At 35.9% G+C, this 25,787-nt stretch overlaps 1 protein-coding gene across 1 annotated transcript; it reads right to left on the minus strand.

The window, feature by feature from the left end:
- Positions 1-276: 276 nt before the first annotated feature.
- On the minus strand, positions 277-17,805 carry UBXN2B (UBX domain protein 2B). Its single transcript, XM_058176793.1, has 9 exons — positions 17,533-17,805; positions 16,311-16,414; positions 15,796-15,846; positions 14,033-14,189; positions 11,931-12,017; positions 10,317-10,426; positions 4,982-5,119; positions 2,495-2,656; positions 277-2,347 (listed from the first exon to the last, which is right to left on the minus strand). The coding sequence occupies exons 1-9, from the start codon at positions 17,668-17,670 to the stop codon at positions 2,185-2,187; spliced, it is 1,110 nt and encodes a 369-aa protein (XP_058032776.1). The 5' UTR covers positions 17,671-17,805; the 3' UTR covers positions 277-2,184.
- Positions 17,806-25,787: the final 7,982 nt, after the last annotated feature.

Raw genomic sequence — 25,787 nt, forward strand, 5'->3', positions numbered from 1 at the left:
CTTTGCTATTAATAGCATTTTCTTCTTGCTTTTCGTATTTACTGCAAGTCAGTTGGACAGTTGAAATATGGCAATTTATTATGCATTATCTTCAAAATCAGTTAAAAGTTCTAATTTTCTTATGAATTAACTTCCTTTGATCCTCAGTTTTAAGGCAGGAGCAGATAGAACCATTCTTTTTTTCAAACTAATAAACATGAAAAATATACAGAAGCATTGTAATTTAAATATGTTCTTTATTAATTACAACATAATGGTAATTTATTTTTAGTTTAATCATGCACATATTCTACTTTCAAAATCTTGCTTTCATTTCAACACCTTTTCACTTTTTAAAATTTTTTATGAATTTGAAAACTAAAGTAGCCTGTACCAATTACAAACTGAGTTGTAGAAATCCGGAGCTAACCTTACTTAAAATTTACACTCAAGCATTATATCCTATATTTAAAGGGAACTTCCCTTCTTGAAGGCTTGGATTCCTGGGCACAAAATTGGAGAAAAAAAATACTATAAAGATGTTTAAATCTTTGAATATATTTTCATAAACCTAGCTTAAAAAGGAGGAAAAAAATATCCTTGCTGAGGAATGAGCTGTGTAGGAATGAGCTTTTGAATAGGCTTTTTGAAAAGCTGCCACTAAAAATCCTTAACATTTGATAACACTTTTATTATTTTAAACGGAACTATGCTGGTCAAATAATTGATATAATACCATAAACCGTCTACTCACAAAAGATTGATATATTGTGATTAGGAGATACAAGGGCAATACAGTTAAATACAGTGTGATGTATTATCACATCATCTTAAGTTTCAGACATTTTTATAGTCAAGTGCTTTTTGGAACAGTGGAATTTGTATGTAGAATCTTGTGTTGATAAATTTTGCTGTTAACCAAGCATTTGTGGTCGCTACTTTTTTAAAAAAAAGTGGTTCTATTTCTATTCTTTTCCTTATATTAACTGATGCTATGCTTTAAAATTGTACAAGTGGAATCTTAATCCAATGTTCTATACCTGTGGATAAAATTCCAAGATGATCTGTACACCCTGTGTTGCACATTTTCTTCTTTACATCAGAGCATAACCAGAAGCAGAAGTTAAATTTGGCATACCACTAAAATCTTTAATTTGGATTTATGAAGTTTGCAAAATCATAATTTGTGTTTTTGGAAAATTGCTTGGAAAAGCAACTAGCCATAAAATATTAACCTGGAGTAGAAATGCTTTGTAATATCCAAAGTTCAATGATCATACCTCTGTGATAATTTCCAATGGCGGAAGCTAATCTGCATGCTCAAAACAAACATACATGGAGTTGAAAGATACATATTAAGAAGTTACTGCTATTCAAATCCAGGTGTTGAAGTGATACTGCAAAGTGACTTTATTAATTGATCCTCAATTACCTATTTAATACAACACAGCACACTATTTCCCTCTTAAACCAGACTTTAAAAATCATACATATTATTTTATTGTATTTCTCTCTTTAGTCATAAAAGTTAGAATTCACATTTGGCAACAGGAAACCTGTTTACAGAATAAAATTAAAAAAATACTTTGCACCTGTTCTGCAATCTGGCACTTAAAAGTATGGTTAGTAGTAACTTATATTAAAAGGGAATGACAGAGCAAACAAAATAACTTGGAGCATAACATAGAGATTGTGTTAAAATCTTGTTAGGAAAGTGAAAAACATCATCCTATGATCAAAATATTTCTAAGTGACAAATGGGACTAAGAAACTGAAGTTCTCAATTGCTGATACAGTGAAAAGTCCTTCTATAATTCAAGTTTACAAAAAACGAATCCCATGCTATACACACACAACCCCCCTTACTGTATTCCTATAAATATCAACTGTACATTCCTATACATTTTCCGTCAATATTTTTTTTCTTTCCCTGTTCCCCCACTTCCATAAAAGTATGGAATTGAATTCACAAAAGTTGAACAAGGGAGAATACAAATTCAACATTTGTTTAACAAATCTTTTTGACCTGCACTTTGAATAAATAGTTACTGGAAGACGGAACAAGTTTAAAAGTCAATTGTTATTTTTAATTGGAAAACGATGGAATTCTTTTGGTCTTTTCCTTGTTTATTTGAAGCAACCTTGCAAATCAACATGCAACATTATCTATTCCCAGAACCTACCTTGCACTGATAGGCTGAAAATTTATTTCAGCTGTTGTAATATCACAGTATTCAATATATTTGATTCTTGTAATGTCAGGCTTTCATCTGTAAGTTCTTTATGTGGAAATGTAGTCATAAGAACAAAGTCAGTTGTGGCAAACAAAGGCCGAGACTGGACAATAAAATTTCGTATATCTGTAATCCTGTTGGCATGAGTAAGATTTACAATTTAGTTGTTGGATCAGCAGAATTTTATGCTATTGTATTATACAACGGAAGATTGGAAGGAATTTTGGAGTTTGTCTGTTCAGTTTCAAGATCCTACAGTGCATGAAACTTATCTAACTTACCTATGTGTTTGATTAAATCTTTGTATTAAACGACTGCCATCAGCTAGACGAATCTGGATCTTAGTTGTTGGTACAGTGGCATCTATTGGAACAGTGGCATCAAGAAAAGGTTTGTTTTCTTCTTCTGGAGATGAAGGTGTGCTAACAATGTCAGGGGTAAGGCTGAAAGAAAATAAAACAAGATAGAGAAAAGATACAGGACATGATTCTGGAATTCTTTCCAATTTCTTATTAGCATCTTTGATCTTGGCCATGTAATCAGAAGCATCTAGGTAGTCCTCAACTTACGACTGGTCACTTAGTGAACATTCAAAGTTATGACAGATACTCCCAAAGGTACTTACAACTTGGTTCCAAAGTTCTGATGGCCACCCCACCCTCAGTCACATGACCATGTTGTGGGAACTCAATAGCCTGCATATAGGGCTGTTTACATTGTCCCATGGGCACATGAGGATGATTTATGGTTTTGCTGAACATGGTGTTTATTTCCGGATTCTGATAAAAATGCTCTATAGTGCAAAATAAGTTCACTAAACAACTGCGGAGTTCATTTAATGATCACTGAAAAAAAAAGGAACTTAATGGTCATGTGATGACCTACTTTGTGATCATCACAACTTACAACCATAACTGGCAGACTTCATTATGGTTGTAAGTTGAAGGCTACCTGCATAGTGTTCAAGAATGAAGCAGCCAGCAGTATTCCAAACATCTTATTTTCAAGCTTAATCTTTCTTTAGCTGACCTTTCCTGATACTAAACTTTGTATCTCTGTGCTTAGTTTCAGACAGACAAAGTCCCAGGTCCTCTTTCAAACATTCTGCTGGCTTGAAAAAAATAAAAATATAAATGTAATAATTGAAAGACAGCTAAAAGAGTAATTGAACATTTATTTGGAAGAGGTTAAGTAATGGCACTTAGCTGCAAGTAAGAGCCTCTGATCTAATTATGTGTAAAAATGCATTTTAAGTAATTTCCTTCAATGTAAGTATCACATATATTTTAACAAAATTAATTAGATAGTCCATACATAGGTAACCTAATACCTATGTTGCTCTCACTTGCTTTGCATTAAAGCTATTTCCAAATTAACACAATTATTTTGTCTGATAAATTTGAAATCAAGAAAATTTGGAGGGCATTACATTGCTTATTCCTTATGTAAACGATTGAAGTGTTATGAATAAAATTTGTACTCTTGCATACTTAATTTAAAGAACATGACTTTTGCAGTAGTAAAAATATTTTGCAGATTGCAAACACAGTCTTTGAAGATTTACTCTTCTGGGAAAAACCCTTGAGCAGAATTGCCTTGATTGAATATTTAGTTCTCATCTGTTTGTTTATAAACACTCAACTAATTGGTTTGACGTGTCTGGAAATTCTAATAAAATATATGTAAAAAATGTGATCGTTTCATGGCACTAACAAATTAATGAACTATACTTAGCTACTGTTTTTATTTTAACTTTTGAGATAACTTCTTGATATTATTTCATATTTAATAATTTAAGTAAACATTAACTTTCAGCCTAGAAACTGGGAAACTGCCTTAGCATGATGGAAGCTTGGCCCATTTGCTATCTCCCAGCCTTATGTAACAGGCAATGGCAAACCACTTCCAAAAAAATCTTGCCAAGAAAACTGCAGTGAATTGTCCAGGCAATCATTGGGCGTGAAGACTCATTTGAAGACATGGGGAAAAAAATGCAAAAAACAACATACGTAACTCTTCCCTAATACAATAACTTTAAATCTATCTCCTAGAAACTGCAATTCCTAGAAATCCCAGACCACAATACTCTAAACTCCTTTGCAATAGTGGCGAATATCTGTACCTTGGGTGTAGGATAAGGGTGAAGGTTTGTTCTCTGAGCTTGTGGGTTGATTTATGAAAGTTTCATTACCAGGCTAGGTAACATCTTCAGCGGAGTTTAGGAGATGTCAGTGTCACTATTCTTCTGTTTATAAGGACTTCAGGTGTGGGTATGTCAAGTGAAGGTCTTGTGATGGGTCAGCTGTGAGTCATCAGTGAGTCTTGTGATAAGGAGAGTACATCAGGTCAGGGTCATTGGGAGGTGAAATGCTGGTGAGGGGTGTTGCGTGGGTTGGTTAAGCATCGGTGCTGTCTCTGGTTGGCTGTGTGGTTGATTTGGATTCTGAGAGATTCGTAGGCTGGTTGTAGGTCAATGTGTCTGTTGATGGAATTGCTTATGAACTACAAGCATGGTGGGTGGTAGCATGGCTGATGATTTTTGTGTTGCTCCAATCAAACTGGTGCTGTTTGTTGTTGGTGTGGGTAGAGATTAAGGATTTGGGATTTTGAGGTTTGACTGCCAGCCGGTATTGGTGGATCCAGGTTTTTAAATGATGAGATGTTTGTTCCACTTAGAATTAATTTGCTCTAAACTCCTACTTTCAACTGTAATTAATAACAGTTCAGTATAATTTCTTTTTACATTACTTTTTTTTAAAGAAACTAACCTTCCAAGTTTCTGACCTTCTCCACTGAAAGCTTTGAACTTCAGTCTAGGTCTTACATATTCCTGTTCTTGATGGTCTTCCATATCTAAATTAACTTGACCTCCATGTACTAGTCGTTGAAGTTCAGCAGGAATCTCTCTTAACAGCAGAAAAAAGAACAACAATAATTTATTCTACAAGGAAACCTATAGACTAAGCTGAAAAGTGAAATGTTAAAACTGATTTGTTTTTCCCCCAATCATATCTTTAACATTATATCAAAAACGATACTCAATAGATACACTGTTCTCTATAGCCTTGCCTATATTTAAAGTGACTATTTTTTTGGGAGGGGAAATAAAGGACGAAACTGAAAAACAGGCAATTCTAAAAGAGGATGATAAAGATAGAAAAAGAATAATTATATTTTAATTTTAGAAAACTAATTTTTAATTTTAAGAAAAGTTCAAGAGCAAAACCAAGCAAAACTTTATAAAACATATATTATAATAAAACTATATAAAATCAAACTGTATATATAAATTTATTTTAAAATGACAATTCCATTTCCATATTTTTTACATAAATTTTGGCTGTACATTAATGGGTACAATTTGTACAGTAAAAATTAAATGATTAAAATAAAGGACGAAAGTTGCATTTTTGACAAAAAAATAAGTCTAAAGGACAGCTTTCTGAAATAAAGGACTGTCCTTTATAATGCTGCAGTATGGTCACTGAATATATATTCTACAGAATAGAGCAAACTGTTTATTATTTATTAATTTATTAATGGCTGCCCACTTGGCATGTGACTCATAATAGTATACACAATTAATGTCTGGAGGAAGATCAAGAACTTCAGAGTCTTTCGGAAGTCAGACAGAATCAGAGCTATCCAGATCTTGAAGGAAATGCTCTTGGTCCTGCCAAATAACTCTGCTTGAGTGACAATACAGAGAGCACGTGAACCCTTTCAGATTTACTGGACAGGAAAGCAGAACTAGAGACAGCCAATCCTGCAAATGGTCAGGTTCTGTGCCATGAAAAGCTTTATAGCTGACAAACAGCATATTTAAGCTTAATGGGCAACTAGTGCAAAGTAACAGAGTTATATGTATATTAAGTATACCTATAACTACGCTCAATACTGCATGTTAGACCCCTCTAGCTTCCAACTGGTCTTCAAAAGCAGCCACAAGTAAAACGTATTGCAGTGATCAGGTGAGTTTTACCAAGGCTGTGTCAGCATACAGTAAGTATGGTTTTCTGATCCAGAAAATGACAGAATTAATGCAAAGGATGGATTTGTGAAAAGGCCTTCCAAGGCATAACTGCTACCTGTTCTTTGAGCATAAGCAATGAGTCTAGCAAGATCCCAAGATCTGCTCTGGGCACATGACCCCAAAACCTACAGTCATTGTTATTACAAGAGTTGATTCTAAACCTGTTCTTCCTGGTCCAGACCCCCACAGAATCCAAGCACTAAAATCTCAGCATCCATGATGGATTGAGATATAAGATCTGGGTATCATCATCATACTTATGGATGACTTCACCCATCCTCACCCAATGGTCTCATTCAGATGTTAAAATAATATTTCTGAGGTACTCTGAGCAGTCTACTTCTTTGAGATCCTGATAATACATGAAGAGAGATCATGGTTGCCCAATATAGTGGATTAAGCATATCTGCAGAAACCATAGGAAACAGACCAGCACTCAACTTGGCCATCAGCCCATTCCTACATGCTAAGGTTTACCTTGGTCCTTCAGCACATTGAGCCAACTCTACCCAGGTCAGTACCACCACCAATGTGCAGTCAAATGCCATTGCTGCTGTTACATAAGCACTAAGCGCTGAGCAAGCACTTACCATCACCAGCATCCAACATCCCATTGCCTAGCAGCTCCTCCAGCCAAGCACGCAGTGCAATTTAACCACTGCTGCTACCAAGCAATTGGTCTCCCTACTGAGTTAGTCACATCCATCTCTGGTGTCATCTATGGCTTCCATACTGACTTTGATTACTATCCCACTATTCTAGGAGTCTACTTCCCACAAGGCTGCTACTTGCCAACTGTTCTGGAGCTTCAATTATTTATGTTTCCACCACTACTACTGCCAAATCATTAATATCCAACAGCAGCTTCAATGGCACCAGAGGTCTCTCCTCTCCTTTTACTACCATCACCTTTGTCTCTCATTAAATGCAATATAAACCTACCTAAACTTTGGTACCCATCAGAAATTACTAACTTGCCTCACCATCATTACAAAAATGTATAAATAAGTCTTAGAAATACCAAAGAAAAAGCTGTATTCTACGAAGGACGAGTAGAATGTAGTATAATTATCAATAATACACTTTCAAAATGCATGAAGTTATACCATATGATAGGAAAAGCATGGAGAGCACATTGTCTGGAATTCTTTCTAATCTCTTTAACAGCGAGACCCATAGGAAATACCTTTTTCCTTTTCTATCCTGCTATATTCATATAGTTCTAATCTTCCAACATGGTCTATCTAATAGTCTATTTCACATTTCTCTCCATAGATAGGTGGACATGTCTTACCTCTCTATGGCTGTATGCCTATGTGTCTGTTTGTGCATATGTGCATCTGGAATATTGTTTCCACTCCTTCCATTCATTGTTTCTGCATGTTTATTGACGTGTGTACATTTTCTTTCTGAGAGATGATCAGGGTGTCTTTACACGTGTTGCATTTTTGTCTAAGTAAGCTTCTATTCTCATTTTATGTAATCTGTTTTTGTGTATCTGGGTCTGGGTGCACTGAGAAGGACAGGACAGGGTGCCTATGGAAACCTATGGATGCCACAAAGACGAGGGGGGTCAAGCTATTTTCCAATGCACCTGAAGGCCAGACAAGGAATAATGGATGGAAATTGACCAAGGAGAGATTCAACCTAGAAATGAGGAAGAACTTTCTGACAGTGAGAACAATCAACCAATGGAACAGCTTGCCTGCGGAAGTTGTGGGAACTTTATCACTCGAGACTTTCAAGAAAAGTTTGGACTGCCATTTGTCAGAAATGGTGTAGGGTTTCCTGCTTGAGCAGAGAGTTGGACTTGATCACCTATAAGGTCCCTCCCAACTCTATTAATCTGGATGGAATATTGGTCACCTAACAGGGCAGGACTTCTGGAATGCTTTCTACCCCTTCATAGAAGTTCTGGCCTTGGGGGTGGGGTTTAAAAAGTAAGCACTGCAGCTTTCCAAGCTGCTCTCCTGTATCTCCCATAGGACATTTGGATTTTTAAAAAATGTTTTCTTCTTCAATTCTTTGCTAGATCCAGTCTATTTTAGAATTCGGTCTTTCTGTTGTTTGCTTGACTCACTTACACCCAATATATGAGTTCTATTCTTTGACAAAGCTTTGACATAATTTATTTACATAATTTATTTACAAAAGGACATTAAATTGGAAAGAACAGCAAAAGATCTGTAGGATTTGAGAGAGCAGTCTTTTCTGATATGAAGTATTTTGCTTGTGTCAGCAGATACGCTTAATTACAACTCCTATATTTCCTGCTGAACATAGTTTGGAGTTTAATGTGCTGTTCTAGCTCTAATTGCTTTTTAAAATACAAAACATATTTTTGAAATGTTTGTAAATCAAGATGTTTTTGTAAATCACACAAGGATGATTCGCACAGGTCAAATCTAGGAAACATAATTCTTTAGTAATTATTATCTGTTTATTTGCTTTGGAAATCAAAGAAGTACTACCATAATTGGTTGCAAATAACTTTTTCTTTCTTACATATTTATTCTTTCCCTGATCTTAAAAGTTTATTCATTTCTTTGAACCTTCATATTAATTAGAGCAGCCCACTTGACATTAGTGGATTGGTGCTCCAGAAATGAAATCCCTTTCCCCCCAGAAAGTTGTCTGATGCTCTTAAGAATAGAGATAATCAATTAATTAAGATTGCAGACACTATTTATTTATTTATTTATTTATTTATAATTTAATTTCTATACCGCCCTTCTCCCGAAGGACTTAGGGCGGTTTACACCCATATTAAAAACACAGAATATACGAAGTATAAATAGTAGATTAAATGAATTTAAAACGAAATATTTAATAGACCTAATTAACTAAAACGGTCATAGACCGATATAAAACCCTTTAAAGTTTAAAATTATAATAAATTAATTAAAACACACTTAGGCTAGTCCCGCACGATTAAATAGTAGAGTCTTCAATTCCCACTTGAAGGTTCGGAGGTCGGGGAGTTGGCGTAACCCTGGAGGTAACTCGTTCCAGAGGGCCGGTGCTGCCACAGAGAAGGCTCTCCCCCTGGGGGCCACCAACCGACATTGTTTGGATGATGGCAGCCGGAGCAGGCCCACTCTGTGGGAGCGCACAGGTCGTTGGGAAGCTATCGGTGGCAGAAGGCAGTCTCATAGATATCCCGGTCCTGAGCCATGGAGCGCTTTGAAGGTGATCATTAACACCTTGAATTGCACCCGGAAGGCTACCGGCAGCCAGTGCAGGCCACGCAGGATAGGTGTTATATGGGAGCAACGTGGTGCTCCCTCTATTACCCGCGCGGCCGCATTCTGGACTAGCTGGAAATAGCTTAGTATTTAACTTTTTAGGTAGGTAAACAGAAGATTTTTATAGAAGACATGTTTCAAATCAAGCTGTTTTAACAACATCTCTTGCATCTATCTTAGCTTTTTTTTTTTACTTAGTTATTTAAGCTTGTTTTTGCAAAGGGCAAATTCTTGCTGTATCTGGAAGCTCTCTTCAATATTTCTCCAGTTTTCTTAAAGCATGTGGCAAAAATTTCTTGATGTAGTGCTTAAGATGCTGAACTGGAAACTGAGAAATTGTAAGTTATAGTTTACCCTTAAGCATGAGAATGGGATAGAAGACTTTGGGCCGTCACTTTCTCTCAGTCCAATTGACCACACGGGGCGGGGGGATTGTTGTGGGGAAAATAGAATCAGGAACACCATATGAACCCCTTTAATGTACAAAAATAGGGAATGACTATAAATTAATTTAATTTAAATGGGACCTTATGTTAGTTTTTGACATTTTCCTCCCAACCTCATTTAATATATGTGAATTTTTTTTAGGAAATACTTTTAATTCAGCAAAAAAATTATCTACATTTTACTCTGAATTTCATCTGACTTTGTTGTAACAGAGCATGTACTGTATCTCAGATTCATAGGCAAATCTAGCCCTTTTTTCTAACTTGAAGAATAAAAAAGCATGATCTCCTACTCAATGAATAGAAAATCTACAAAAATATCAAGGCAATGAAAATGAATACCAATGTATTATTGTACTCACTAATATTATAAACCTACCCTCTTTTAACAGAATCAAGAAACTGAGCATTCACTGGATCTGTGTAGGATCTCAGCTCTCCATCATCTAAGCTGAAGCCATTCCTCCACAATTTAAGCAAGATCTCAACCTATTGATAAATCATAATAATGACTTATAAATTATGATTTTTGAAGACATAGATTGTTTCCACCAATAGATATTCGCCTGCTTCTCAGTATTATAGTACTTAATTTAAAATGATCATCTGAATCCTTTAAAACTATACAATAGTTCCAATTCTGAATCTTTCGAACTATTGGGAAACAAATAACTAGAAATGCAGAAGTTGCAGTATACAGAAATGCAGAAGTTGCAGCTTGCCAAGCTAGAGCTCAATATTTATAGTAAAAAATCCTCCCTTATGATGTTAGCCACCCTTCTGCATTTTAATGCATCATCTATTTCCTAACTAGATAGCTACGGATAGTTTTTTCAGTGTACTTCTTATCCAATTGGAAAAAGTACTAGTTCGATAAACTACTCTGCATCCAAGAATACTAGGAGTAATAGCTTCTACTTTATCCTGCACAAGAGATTCTCTTCATGTAGGAAGACTACAGGAGGCTCACTGTTCTTTACGATGAATCATGTCACTGCCTCCTGCTAGTCCTGGCATTTAACATAACTAGGTCTACTTGGACGGGTGGGAGACTGAATCCAACCTTAGTGCATTATAACAATCACATATGAATTCAGGCTGTACATAGGGACTATTAATTAGTGCTGAAGAGCCTACAGCAGAACTTGCTAATACAGCACAGCAGGCCTCTATATTGCCATATCCATTCTTCAGACATACTAAATGGAAGTGTAGACCAGGGGTGTCAAACTCGCAGGCCGCAGGCACTGGCGATGCCCACCCCTAGTTTAGCAAAGGGGGGAAAAGTTGCTATATGTCATGTGTCAAGCTTGACACTCCTGTTGTAGACCATAAAGTATTTGTTCCTTTGTTGTAAGAAATCAAATCAGTAAAATATAAATAAGCTATTCAATATACTAAAAGGTTATCAACTTAATTTATCTAAATTCAAGATAATGAGTCTTCATAATACATTTTATTTTATGGAATATAAAATAAAATATTATCAGTATTAAAACACTGATAACACTTTCCTAGCAAAACAATATTCATTCAGAACAAAACTATATTCTCAATTCAGCCAAAGGCATCCAGAAAAGGGACTAAGTCTCCCTGGCAAACAAAGGAAAAGGCTTTTCACTTGATCTTCTGATCTTCTTGATCAGGCAGAGAGAGATGGGAAGAATGAACATCTTAAGTATCAACCTAGAACTAAGTTTCTAACTCCTCAAAACATCTAGTCAGTTAACACACAACATTAATGTACACTTATGTAGAATAATATATTTTTCTGCACTTTCTTTTTATGAGTATCACATATTCATGTTTAAGTCTTCCCCTCTCTAATACAGAATGCAGAAGCACAAATACATTTAACCAAATTAGAAACATATTTAGTAACCACAGTGTTTATATTTTGGTATGTATGTACAACTTAAAGTGAAATCTACTTTGGAGGAATCATATTGATTCTCTTTTAATAGAGAATTTTATTTATCATACTTTTACTTACATCTTGCCCATACTGATTTTCTCCATGTATATATTCAGAATGCTTCCGAGCAGAATCTCCCAGTCTGTATCCACCACCAGAAAATGACTAATAAAATATTTAAAATAGAGATCTGCATTATAGGTAGGACTACTTACTTTCAACATCACCTTATGCACAATTTATGAATGAGTTCATTATTATTAACTACAGTTTTTAAAATATATATGCTGGGTACTGTTAGAAAGTGAAGAAAACAGTCCGTTTAGTCAAATAATCTGTAAATTAGAAACACTTTTCTATTGCTGCTACAAATAAAAATAGAAAAAATCAAAATCAACTGAATTCATCTTATCATTATTAAATGATAAACGTATCCAGGACTATATTTTGTGGACAGTGATTATTGAATTCGATAGCTTATAATTAGGGACAGAACAATGCCATACTTTCCCCAAAGACATGAGATTACGTGAAATTCATGCAATAAATGTAGACCTGATCCATATATCATATCAAACAGTTTGTAATTAAAACAACATCTGAAAACATAGTTTGTACTCATTACAAATAAGTGGTGGTTTCACTGATAAATTGAGACTCTAGTTGTCAATCTGCTACTAGAAACTACTAGGTAAAAATGAATAATTTAAAATGCTGCATTGGTTAGACTGCATCTAGTACACAGGTAGTCCTCAACCTACAATTACAACTGGGACCAGCTTCTCGGTCGTTGAACAAAGTGGTAGTTCAGTGAGATGCCCATGTTTCTGCTTTGTTCAAAGACTAAAAGACCACCAGTCCCAGTTGCAATCATTGAGAAAGAGCTGCCTGCCAAAAGAGCTGCCTGCCACGTTCAGCTCTTCTTTGGGCATGGGAAAGAAAACTTTTCCTCTCAGCAGCTTGCAACCTCCACTGCTGGCTTCAACATTGACTTTCTGGGAAAGCCAGCCAAGAAAATTGCAAATGGCAATCACATTATTGCGGGGCATTTGGGAGCTAGTCATAAGTTTAAACACCCAGATTGCCAGCATGCAATCAGGGGATGATGGAGCAATGTTTTGCAATGGCCAGAAGTGCTTTACGGACAATAAAGCATCTTTCTGAGACTGTCATAATTCCAAACCATTGTTAAACAAATGGTCATGAATTGAGGATTATTTGTACTGTGTCCAGTTTGGCTGCCACAATACTAGAAAACTGAAAAATGCAAGGAACGCAGAGACGAGTAACAAAGATGGTAAGGCTACATCCTCTGAAGACCATTTAAAAGAACTAGGCTTGTTTGCTAACAAAAGTGAAGGCTAAGAAATGACATGACAGCAACTTTCTATACTTGAAAGGCCTGTCACCAGAAAGAAAGTATGGATTTATTTTCTCTAGTGTCTGACTTTAGGATAAGAATCAATGGATCGAAGCTTTATAGAGAAAGATCCAAATACAAAATAAGGAGAAATTTCCTGATTGTAAGAACTACTAGGTAGTGGTACAGCATGCCTCAAGTCATGGATCTTTCAAACAAAGTTCTGACCATGATTTGTCTGAGATGGTGTGAAGACTCCTGCCCTAATCAGACAGCTGAATTAGTACTTCCCAATCTTTTGATTGTATAAAACAAAAATGATTAGCAATTAGAAGAGTAATCTGGGAAAAAGTCCTAATATTTTCTGAATGGCTAAGAAATCAAATTTTGTCTTATATTCTACAGTTAAATTAATATAAAGTATGAATTGCATAATGGCTAAACAAAGGAAAAACACGCAAACAATTATTTAGATATATTAGCAAATATGACTATGAAATGTGTTCACTGGATGTTTAGGAATGCTAATAGCTCTTTTATATAAAGCAAAGATATAAGTTAACTGCTACACTTTTAATTTCATTTATATATAAATATATTTGTAGAATTTGCATTTATTTATTCCTATTAAAGTCTGGCAGAAATATTAAAACCAGAGATATTTTTTCAGTAATTTTACCACCATTCTTGTCCTCTAGAAATATTTACCAAAATTCCTAGCTTTTTAAGTACAATTCAACCATGATTTTAAGATGAATCAAATCTCAACATGAACATTTTTGCATTAAAATAAATGTTCTAGAAAAATGTATATACACACTTTAGCTTTATGGCAGTCTCCTGAAGCTCTTGATACTTCATCCAAAGGAACTGCCCCATGTTCTCTTGCTTCTTTGAAAAGTTCATCAACTATTTTACTGGAGGATATATTGTCAGATGACTCAACAATTCTGTATTCTGTATCACCTGAGTAAAATCTTTTTTATTTTTTTAAAAAAAGAATAACAGTTATAGTCAAAACTTTTAAATAGAAACTCAGCTTTCTAACAGAGCTGAATTTTATGTGGATTCCCACATAAAACCAGTTAAAATACTTAAAAGCAAGGGATTTTTCAACCAAAAATCCTGAAAATACTGTACTAGAATTTCTATGAGCTCCAAGTTTACTCATTCTCCATAATACAATAACTACAAGGCTGACAAAAAGAAGTTTCTTGCCCAAAGCAGTTTCTCACTGTCTCATTCTACAGCAGTTCTTGGTAGGCTCCCAAAGCTTCAAGACATAGAAGATAGACTAAAGTTGAATAGATTTTTTTTAAAAGTTCAGGGCTGTGACTATATTCCATATACATTATTTTAACTGGAAAAAGAATTCACTTGCAAAATGGTGAGGTTGAGATGTAAATTTTATATTAAAGGTATACAATAAAAGAATGAGGACTCAATAATTCATTCTACCATATTTCTCACTAGCAAAGAAAGCTGTAGAGCTATGTAATGCTTTTGATTCTAAGGCAAAAAAAAGGCTTCAAAGTTGGCTGGGATGCACACGAAGCATCTGCAACTCTTTAAACCAAACACAACTTTTTCAGGGATCATATGGCAGTCATAGGGCACAATTGCACAATCCTGGGAAAAGACAAAATTGCTATAGCAATAGAACTTCGACTTATATACCACTTAACAGTGCTTTACAGCAATTTCCAAGAGTCAGCATATTGAATATTCCATTGAATATTCGATATTCAATGGAATATTCCAGCATATTCCATTGAAGACCTGTATACTGCATGAATCAAGAAGAGGGCTGTGAAAATATTTACAGATCCCTCACATCCTGGACATAAACTGTTTCAACTGCTACCCTCAAAACGACACTATAGAGCATTGCACACCAGAACAACTAGACACAAGAACAGTTTTTTCCCGAAGGCCATCACTCTGCTAAACAAATAATTCCCTCAACACTGTCAAACTATTTACTAAATCTGCATTACTATTAATCTTCTCATTGTTCCCATCACCAATCTCTTTCCACTTATGACTGTATGACTATAACTTTTTGTTGCTATCACTAAGGGTTAAATTGCAACCCATGACCATCATTTGTGCTGTAAATGTTGTACCTTTGATAAAGGTATTTTTTTTCTTTCTTTTTCTTTTTCTTTTTCTTTTCTTTTATGTACACTGAGAGCATATGCACCAAAACAAATTCCTTGTGTGTCCAATCACACTTGGCCAATAAATTCTATTCTAATTCTAATTCTATTCTAATTCTAATATTGCCCGCAACAATCTGGTGCTCATTTTTCCAACCTTGGAAGGATGGAAGGCTGAGTCACTCTTGAGCTCCTGGAGTAAGCAGCGATTTAGCCAGCAGTACTGCATTTTAACTACTATGCCACCTATGTTCACAGACCACTTGTAAGGACTTTAAGATATTCCAGTCAAGAGGAACATCACTGAAGGAAGGAGTATTAGATATGTTCGCCACTTGAGTTCTTTATAAAAATAATAAAGGTGGGATATAAATAAATGAAAATAAAATAAATATAATATATTATTTTTTTAATTTTATAGTACCTTTGGTTATCCATGTCATCACTCATACTTCTCTCTGGTTTTCTCAAATTTCTAGAAGAAAAGAAAATTTATTCATAATGTTATTTGTTTAATGGTACCATTAATCTCTTATTCCATTGTATTACAAAAAAACTTCAAAACCCAACCCTTGCACTTTCCTAACTAAATTAAATTCCTAACTACATCAATCTATAGCAAACTGATAGTATAACCATAATAATTCATTAATTTTAGCAGAGCTAAAGTTAAGCTCTATGGCAGTCAAATGCTTTCTTAAATGAAATATAATTAAAGTTCGCTTAAAAATAAGTTGTTCGATGTTTTAATAGAATTTACTCTCATATAAATAAGCATAATTTATACTCACAATATTAAATATACTTCAGAATCAAGAAATATGATTCATTAAAATGCTTGCTCAATATTAATATTTCTTACATATATGTTTATAGGAACTATCACAATCATTTCAAACTATTCTATCTTCCAATTGCTACAATGAACATTTTTTGTACCTTTGCACTGGTAATCGGGGGTGACTGGCAACTCTAGATGTTGGTTTGCCTGAATGAGGTGGTTGTCTTTTAATTTCATCTTCATATAATCCAGCCAATGCCAGCTACACAGAATATAAAAATTAATCAGTGTCTATTGACCCAAGAAATGCAGTAATATGAGCTATTTTCAAATGCAGGACTGGGTAGCAAGGAACAGTATAGATAAGTAGTCAAGCACTGACAGTTATTTATTTTATTAAAGTCTCATGATTGAAGTATTTGCCAAGTGAATACTTCTTAATATAGATGTTATTATATATTATTTTACTACTAGTCTAAATTGGCAAAGTAAGATTAAAGGCAGTGAATAGAACAAGCTCACAGTAGATAGCTTTTGACTTTCCGGAACTTTGCTGAACTACCAGGTCTCTGGTTCTTCAACATTGACAATGCTTGTTTGAGCTGCTAGGAATTGATTTAGAAAAATGGTGGGGGGATATACTTTCTACCGTCAAAAGTTTTAATGTCTACAGTGAGTGAAACTTGATATTATAGCTAAGATTATCCTAAGTTCAACGTAGGCTTTATGCTACAGCTCATATAAGAAGAAAAAACTGATATTCATATAATATGTGTTTGTGTGTGTGTGTCTATATCTATCTATCTATCTATCTATCTATCTATCTATCTATCTATCTATCTATCTATCTATCTATATTAATAATATCATTGTACTATGATTTAAAATTATGGGATTCAATTTCACCAATATTAAAACACATACATACATTTCTATAATATTTTGACACATCTCCCTTCTCCAAGATCTATATGGAAGATGTTAAGTATGTGGAAAAAATAAAGTCCCATATGTCCACTGTATATGTGGATTAGGCTAGTGCTATTACTATTGCTGATCATATGATGAATCTTTCTCATTCTTTCAAAGAAAAATCTTCTGGCAAAAAGAAAAAACATAGGAAAAGAAGACATGCCATTGATCTGATCTATTGGAAGAAACAATGGTCCTTAGACCCATTAAATAAAACCAAAGGCATCTACTAAAAAACGGCAGCTCTCAATTTATTCTCTCCGGTAAGGATCACTCCACTTTCCCTTGATCAGGACATTGCCTCCGCTTCACTTTCTGAGTTTCACGAGAAAGGGGAGGGGAGAACCGACACTGCCAAGCCTCTACTTATAGGCTCCCGACCTTCAGCATCTCTCCCCAGTCCTCTACCTGCAGATCCCGAACGGTGGGAGGCCGTCCGCTTGAACGCGGTCCTTTCTGCCGCCCAACGTCACTCGGCCCGCCTGTTGCTCCTGCTTCCTCCGGCTCGTCTTGCCGTTTCCCGTCCGTTATCCCGTCGTCCGCCATCTTCGGCAGGAAAGGAACGGCTCCTGGGAACCCGAACTACAGAGATACTGGAGGAGATGGGCGGAATCCTTGAGGAATTCTTCCGGCAGCAAGGGTTGCCGTGGCAACGAGGTCTTAAAGGAGGACCACTTCGCACGCCCGGCCTCCAAACCTAGCTCGCCCCCGGTTTTGCGTGGCTTGCGCGTGCGCATGTTGTGTGGGTTCCTCTTTCTCCATCAGATTGGGGAAGGAGTCTAGTATTATGCTTCCTTCTAGTTAAATAAACGGTTATTCCTCCGCGTAAATCTGAAATAGTTCGCTCCCATGTGTGATACTTGCAAGATTCTTTTAATACACCCTCCCAGTAAAAACATCCTTTATTTTGCCGCAACGAAGAGCAGTTAAAACAGCAATAGTGTACACCCTCGATATGCTCCGTGGATCATATGGCCATGGAGCTAACGTGTATTCATTCAACTAAGCAATCACTCATTCAGAAATTGTGTATGGAGAAAGTACGAATAGGCATATATACATGAGGGGGGGAAATGTTAAGAATCCCAATATATTTCCTTTTTCTCTTTTTCACGTGCTCTACTGCCATGTATTCAAGGCTTCATCAAAAGGATGTGTTTACAGCAGAGGTGGGTTTCAGTAGGTTCTGACCAGTTCTGGAGAATCGATAGCGGAAATTTTGAGTAGTTCAGAGAACCGGTAGTAAAAATTCTGACTGGCCCTGCCCCCATCTATTCTCTACCTCCCAAGTCCCAGCTGATCTGGAGGCAATGGGGATGTTGCAGTCTCCTTCCCCTGGAGTGGGATGGGAATGGAGATTTTACAGTATCCTTCCCCTGCCACGCCCACCAAGACATACCCACAGAACTGGTAGTAAAAAAATTTGAAATCCACCACTGGCTTACAGATAATGCTTTGTTCAACCATTCTAAATGAACCTTAATTGGCTGATCTTAGATAAATCTTGTTTTATGCTGGCTGGATTTACACAATTCAGTAAATGCATACCAAAGCATATTACAGCTTGTTGCAATATGTATCAATGCAAGATAAAGGAAATTTATAGAAATAGACACCTTGCTCCTATCTAAATAGGTGAGTATGAAGGAAGCTGATAAGGGACTGGTAAGATGGGGTAGGGCTGTGTATATATCATAATTTTATCTGCAGCACAGCACCATTTCTGCTGCCTTAGTAATTCTCTGCCAATCATCTAAACAGTTTGGATGAGATTCAACACTTCTCACTTTGCCAGTTGTCCTTCCCTTGAGTGTTGCTATTTAAAGCAGCAGAGTGCAGAGATAGAGAAGGACAATGGACTGCATGCAATGGTTCATAAGGCTATGAGCATGCTTGGTCATAGAATAGAATAGAATAGAATAGAATTTTATTGGCCAAGTGTGATTGGACACACAAGGAATTTGTCTTGGTGCATATGCTCTCAGTGTACATAAAAGAAAAGATACGTTCATCAAGGTCATCAGGTTTCTAATAAAAGAATTTCAGGAAAGATTGTTAGTTGAGTTTGACATCGGTTAGCACTGCATTATATCCTATGCGGAGTTGGTATGTCTAATTAGAGGTCTGATTGGTCCTTTTGTATTCTTTTGAAACAAAGCCCATAAAAATGGTCCCTTCCCAAGAGGGATGGTGGTGGGGATCAGCAATTTCTATCATTGCTGGAACAGTGAGCAGAATGGGAGGGTGCAGATCCTTCACTACTAGGGCAATTCCTGAATTTACATCTGCAGTTGCCCCCATTACAGTGGATGTGGCAGTAACATTATACAACAAATGTAAAGAAATCACTGTTGTGAGTTAAAGGGTAGAGGTTATCAGTAGGGAAAATCAATCTCACATAAGGTTCATATCCCAATTGGATCCTCAATAAATCAAAAGGGTGATGCTCTGTTCAATTTTGCAGCCAAAGGGAAATACCCTCAAAGACACAGAGCATTATGGCTGGATGGGAGGATATGAACGTGTGGTGAATCAGCTGGTACCATACATGTCCAGAACCCTTATGTCCACAACCATGTGACTCATAATATTTGCCTACAGTTTTCGAATGAAAAATGCTTGTTTCCTCTTGGCCTTAGTTGGAGAATTTGCAGAGAGGACATGTCATTGATGACTAGTAAGAGTCTCTTGTTGAGATGGGAAGTTATAGAAACCAAATAAATACATAAGGCCATCATGGATCTGGGACAAGCCAGCTTTTTGAATAACCTTTAACTCTATTTATCAAAATACCTGCCAGCAGTTATAAGAATGAAGCTAGGAGAAACAGCCTTAAGACTGAAAACTGAAAAGCTCTTGGGAAGAAATAGAAGATGGTAGGAAACAGGAATTTCAATCACATTGGAAATGAGTGGAGAGGGGTGCCAGCTGTATTGTTGGATTACAGATGAGTAGAGAGGTTGAATTAATATACAGTAGGTTTTTGAAGACTGCTGCTATATGGTGATCTTTCAGCCAAACTACATGACACATTCCCCCTCTCCCCTTTTAGAAGAAAAGAGACACAATTACAAGTAAAGTCTGGATCAAAAATTTACACAGCTGTTTTCACTTTATATATACCGTATATACTCGAGTATAAGCCGACCCGAATATAAGCCGAGGTACCTAATTTTACCACAAAAAACTGGGAAAAACTATTGACTCGAGTATAAGCCTAGGGTGGGAAATGAGGCAGCTACTGGTCAATGTAAAAAATAAAGATAGAGCCAAGTAAAATAACATGAATATTTATTTGAATATTTATTTTTATACTTGATACTTAAATCTTGTTTGTTTGGATAATGCTTGCAGCTGCCTTCCAAAAGTAGGAAGAGGCTTCTATTAATTAAATACAGTTAATATACTCACCTGCTGTATTATAAATAGATTTCACCTTTTGTCATAGTAAAATAGAGTTTGGTGGCAACTTCTTCAGTAGTTTTTGAAAGCTTTCAGATACAAACAAATGTCTCCCAATGCAATGTACTTTATGTCTTGTAAGTAATTTAGACTTTGTACCTACCTACCAGGCATAATTCCTACGAGATATAATAAAAATAGTCGGTTTGGTCTAAAGGGTACCATGCTAGAAAGCCAGAGACCATGAGTTCTGACCTTGGGCTAATCATACTCCTTCAGCCATATTCGCCTCAGAGTGTGGTGGTTGTAGGGAGGAAAATGTCTGCTGGATACGTTTGCCATCATGAGTTATTTGTATAAGTAATTCAGATGGCAAAGCACAGGCATATTTTTTAACTTCTATTATTTGAGCAAATCAATTAGATGGCTCTATAAGTTGAATGTTATCTAATGTAAATTCAGAAGAAAACTGATATTAGGCTATTCCAGTAGGGAATAGTAATATTCAGGTCTTCAACCATTCACTTGTATCTTTTTTTCTTCTTTCTCTTCTCGGCCGACGCTTTCACCGTTCGGCTGGACTGGGACCGGCTTGGCTCGGGTCCGCACGGCGAACTGCTCAGCCTTGGGCAAATCCCGCCGGACGATCTCGCTGCCTCTTTGGCGTCTCCTGTGCGGGGTTCCCGAAGTACATCGAGACATAGACTCGAGTATAAGCCGAGGGGGCGCTTTTCAGCACAAAAAACGTGCTGAAAAACTCAGCTTATACTCGAGTATAAGCCGAGGCGCTTTTCAGCACAAAAACGTGCTGAAAACTCAGCTTATACTCGAGTATAAGCCGAGGCGCTTTTCAGCACAAAAACGTGCTGAAAACTCAGCTTATACTCGAGTATAAGCCGAGGCGCTTTTCAGCACAAAAACGTGCTGAAAACTCAGCTTATACTCGAGTATAAGCCGAGGCGCTTTTCAGCACAAAAACGTGCTGAAAACTCAGCTTATACTCGAGTATAAGCCGAGGCGCTTTTCAGCACAAAAACGTGCTGAAAACTCAGCTTATACTCGAGTATAAGCCGAGGCGCTTTTCAGCATCAGGTTGACACAATTGGTTCTATTTCGTGTTAGGGTTAGTATTTGGGGTTGAATGCTATATCACAGCAAAAGACTGTCTTGTTGACTCACATTTTACAGTTGTTCCCTTGTCAACAACTTGTAAAGTTTTATCGATTTTTTACCTTTAGTTCTGCAGAAAATGGAATTTTGCCAAATTACCATCATTAAACCAGTAAGCATAATATCTATACATATTGTCTTCAGGCATAATCTTGCTGTCATATTTTTACTGTTTGCTTTTTCTTAGCATGCTGCTCCATTATGGTTTCTTTTCATCAGTCATTTTGTTTCCATTGTATATGAATCAGGTACAACCATTTCATTCTGGAGTAACTGGCTTTGTACAGGCCTTTAAAATCCTTTATCTGTTGAAAACAAGTGCTGTGCTTATATTACATACTTTCCCATGGTTAAACCCAATATATTTAATTAACCTGCTTTTAAGGATACTTTGATGTTCTGAACATAAATCAATCATGTTTATTGAATTTGTACAACATACTAGTCTAAAACATAGCACTTGCTAGCTTGTAGCTTAACATGACATGCAAACACAGCCAATACTTTCTTGGATCTGACGTGTCTCTGTCTTGTTTTACGTGAAGGTAGCAATAGCAATAACAATAGCACTGAGACTTATATATGCTTCACAGTGCTTTACAGCAATTTCCAAGAGTCAGCATCTTGAATAGTCCATTGAATATTCGATATTCAATGGAATATTCCAGCATATTCCATTGAAGACCTGTATACTGCATGAATCAAGAAGAGGGCTGTGAAAATATTTACAGATCCCTCACATCCTGGACATAAACTGTTTCAACTGCTACCCTCAAAACGACACTATAGAGCATTGCACACCAGAACAACTAGACACAAGAACAGTTTTTTCCCGAAGGCCATCACTCTGCTAAACAAATAATTCCCTCAACACTGTCAAACTATTTACTAAATCTGCATTACTATTAATCTTCTCATTGTTCCCATCACCAATCTCTTTCCACTTATGACTGTATGACTATAACTTTTTCTTTTCTTTTCTTGAATGCCATATTTATTTTATACTTGATACTTAAATCTTGTTTGTTTGGATAATGCTTGCAGCTGCCTTCCAAAAGTAGGAAGAGGCTTCTATTAATTAAATACAGTTAATATACTCACCTGCTGTATTATAAATAGATTTCACCTTTTGTCATAGTAAAATAGAGTTTGGTGGCAAACTCTTCAGTAGTTTTGAAAGCTTTTCAGATACAAACAAATGTCTCCCAATGCAATGTACTTTATGTCTTGTAAGTAATTTAGACTTTGTACCTACCTACCAGGCATAATTCCTACGAGATATAATAAAAATAGTCGGTTTGGTCTAAAGGGTACCATGCTAGAAAGCCAGAGACCATGAGTTCTGACCTTGGGCTAATCATACTCCTTCAGCCATATTCGCCTCAGAGTGTGGTGGTTGTAGGGAGGAAAATGTCTGCTGGATCAGCTGGTACCATACATGTCCAGAACCCTTATGTCCACAACCATGTGACTCATAATATTTGCCTACAGTTTTCGAATGAAAAATGCTTGTTTCCTCATGGCCTTAGTTGGAGGATTTGCAGAGAGGGCATGTCATTGATGACTAGTAAGAGTCTCTTGTTGTGATGGGAAGTTATAGAAACCAAATAAATACATAAGGCCATCATGGATCTGGGACAAGCCAGCTTTTGAATAACCTTTAACTCTATTTATCAAAATACCTGCCAGCAGTTATAAGAATGAAGCTAGGAGAAACAGCCTTAAGACTGAAAACTGAAAAGCTCTTGGGAAGAAATAGAAGATGGTAGGAAACAGGAATTTCAATCACACTGGAAATGAGTGGAGAGGGGTGCCAGCTGTATTGTTGGATTACAGATGAGTAGAGAGGTTGAATTAATATACAGTAGGTTTTTGAAGACTGCTGCTATATGGTGATCTTTCAGCCAAACTACATGACACATTCCCCCTCTCCCCTTTTAGAAGAAAAGAGAATAATATTCAACAGAAGACATATGTTTAAAAAACTGTTAATACAGAATTTGTCCCTAGGTGGTGCTAAAAGTACAGTTGATTTAGTTGCAGAAATCATGTCTATAATTTTTCTTTGACAGGTTTTCCTATGCCTCTTGAAAAAAATTGTATATATTTATAGCAAATCAGTGTTTTGTATGCTGAGCAGTCGAGAATGTGCTAAGTCAGTTTTGAAGAGCAATTTTTATTGAAATAAAATTTATTCTTTTTGATAGCTCTTACAAAGGATGTTAGCATTTCTTGAAAGCTTAATCTTGAGTGTTCTAATAAATTTTGCAATCAGTAACAGAAAGTCTAATCTTCATAGTATAATGTGCAGCTTCTTCATATAGTAGCACAATGGTTGCAAGTTTTTCATGTTCTAGAATGAATGGTTATTTTATTTATTTTATTTATTTTATTTATTTTGGATATATTTACTACTGTCTTTCTCACTGCTTTTGAAGCTACCATAAGCACAAACAAAAAGCTTTTCAGCATCAGGTTGACACAATTGGTTCTATTTCGTGTTAGGGTTAGTATTTGGGGTTGAATGCTATATCACAGCAAAAGACTGTCTTGTTGACTCACATTTTACAGTTGTTCCCTTGTCAACAACTTGTAAAGTTTTATCGATTTTTTACCTTTAGTTCTGCAGAAAATGGAATTTTGCCAAATTACCATCATTAAACCAGTAAGCATAATATCTATACATATTGTCTTCAGGCGTAATCTTGCTGTCATATTTTTACTGTTTGCTTTTTCTTAGCATGCTGCTCCATTATGGTTTCTTTTCATCAGTCATTTTGTTTCCATTGTATATGAATCAGGTACAACCATTTCATTCTGGAGTAACTGGCTTTGTACAGGCCTTTAAAATCCTTTATCTGTTGAAAACAAGTGCTGTGCTTATATTACATACTTTCCCATGGTTAAACCCAATATATTTAATTAACCTGCTTTTAAGGATACTTTGATGTTCTGAACATAAATCAATCATGTTTATTGAATTTGTACAACATACTAGTCTAAAACATAGCACTTGCTAGCTTGTAGCTTAACATGACATGCAAACACAGCCAATACTTTCTTGGATCTGACGTGTCTCTGTCTTGTTTTACGTGAAGGTAGCAATAGCAATAACAATAGCACTGAGACTTATATATGCTTCACAGTGCTTTACAGCCCTCTCTAAGTGGTTTACAGAGTTATCATTTTGCCCCCAATAATCGGGGTCCTCATTTTACCAACCTTGGAGGATGGAAGGCTGAGTCAACCTTGAGCCTGGTGAACTCAACAGCCAAATTGCAGGCAGCGGGCAATCAGCAGAAGTAGTCTACAGTTCTGCACTCTAACCTCTGCACCACCAATGGTAAGTATCTATGTGTGTCTCTTTCTTTCCCAAGCCAAAATTTCCATTGTTACTTTCATTAACTTTGTTAAATACCTTGTTTTAAAAAGAGAGAGAATAATATTCAACAGAAGACATATGTTTAAAAAACTGTTAATACAGAATTTGTCCCTAGGTGGTGCTAAAAGTACAGTTGATTTAGTTGCAGAAATCATGTCTATAATTTTTCTTTGACAGGTTTTCCTATGCCTCTTGAAAAAAATTGTATATATTTATAGCAAATCAGTGTTTTGTATGCTGAGCAGTCGAGAATGTGCTAAGTCAGTTTTGAAGAGCAATTTTTATTGAAATAAAATTTATTCTTTTTGATAGCTCTTACAAAGGATGTTAGTATTTCTTGAAAGCTTAATCTTGAGTGTTCTAATAAATTTTGCAATCAGTAACAGAAAGTCTAATCTTCATAGTATAATGTGCAGCTTCTTCATATAGTAGCACAATGGTTGCAAGTTTTTCATGTTCTAGAATGAATGGTTATTTTATTTGTACTCCAAATCTCTTTTTACTTTGCATGTTCTAACTTTTGTCACCAAAGTATTTTATTTATTTTTATTTATTTATTTTGTCACATAGCATATATAAGCATAAGCATGAAATAGTTATACAATATATAAGCATATATATGAGTATGAGTATGTAATAACTATATTAATTGGATATATAACGAAAGGAAACAATAGGATAGGAACGGTAGGCACATTTGTGCTCTTAT

The sequence above is a fragment of the Ahaetulla prasina genome, chromosome 3 (assembly GCF_028640845.1).
Source record: "Ahaetulla prasina isolate Xishuangbanna chromosome 3, ASM2864084v1, whole genome shotgun sequence".
Classification (NCBI taxonomy): domain Eukaryota; kingdom Metazoa; phylum Chordata; class Lepidosauria; order Squamata; family Colubridae; genus Ahaetulla; species Ahaetulla prasina.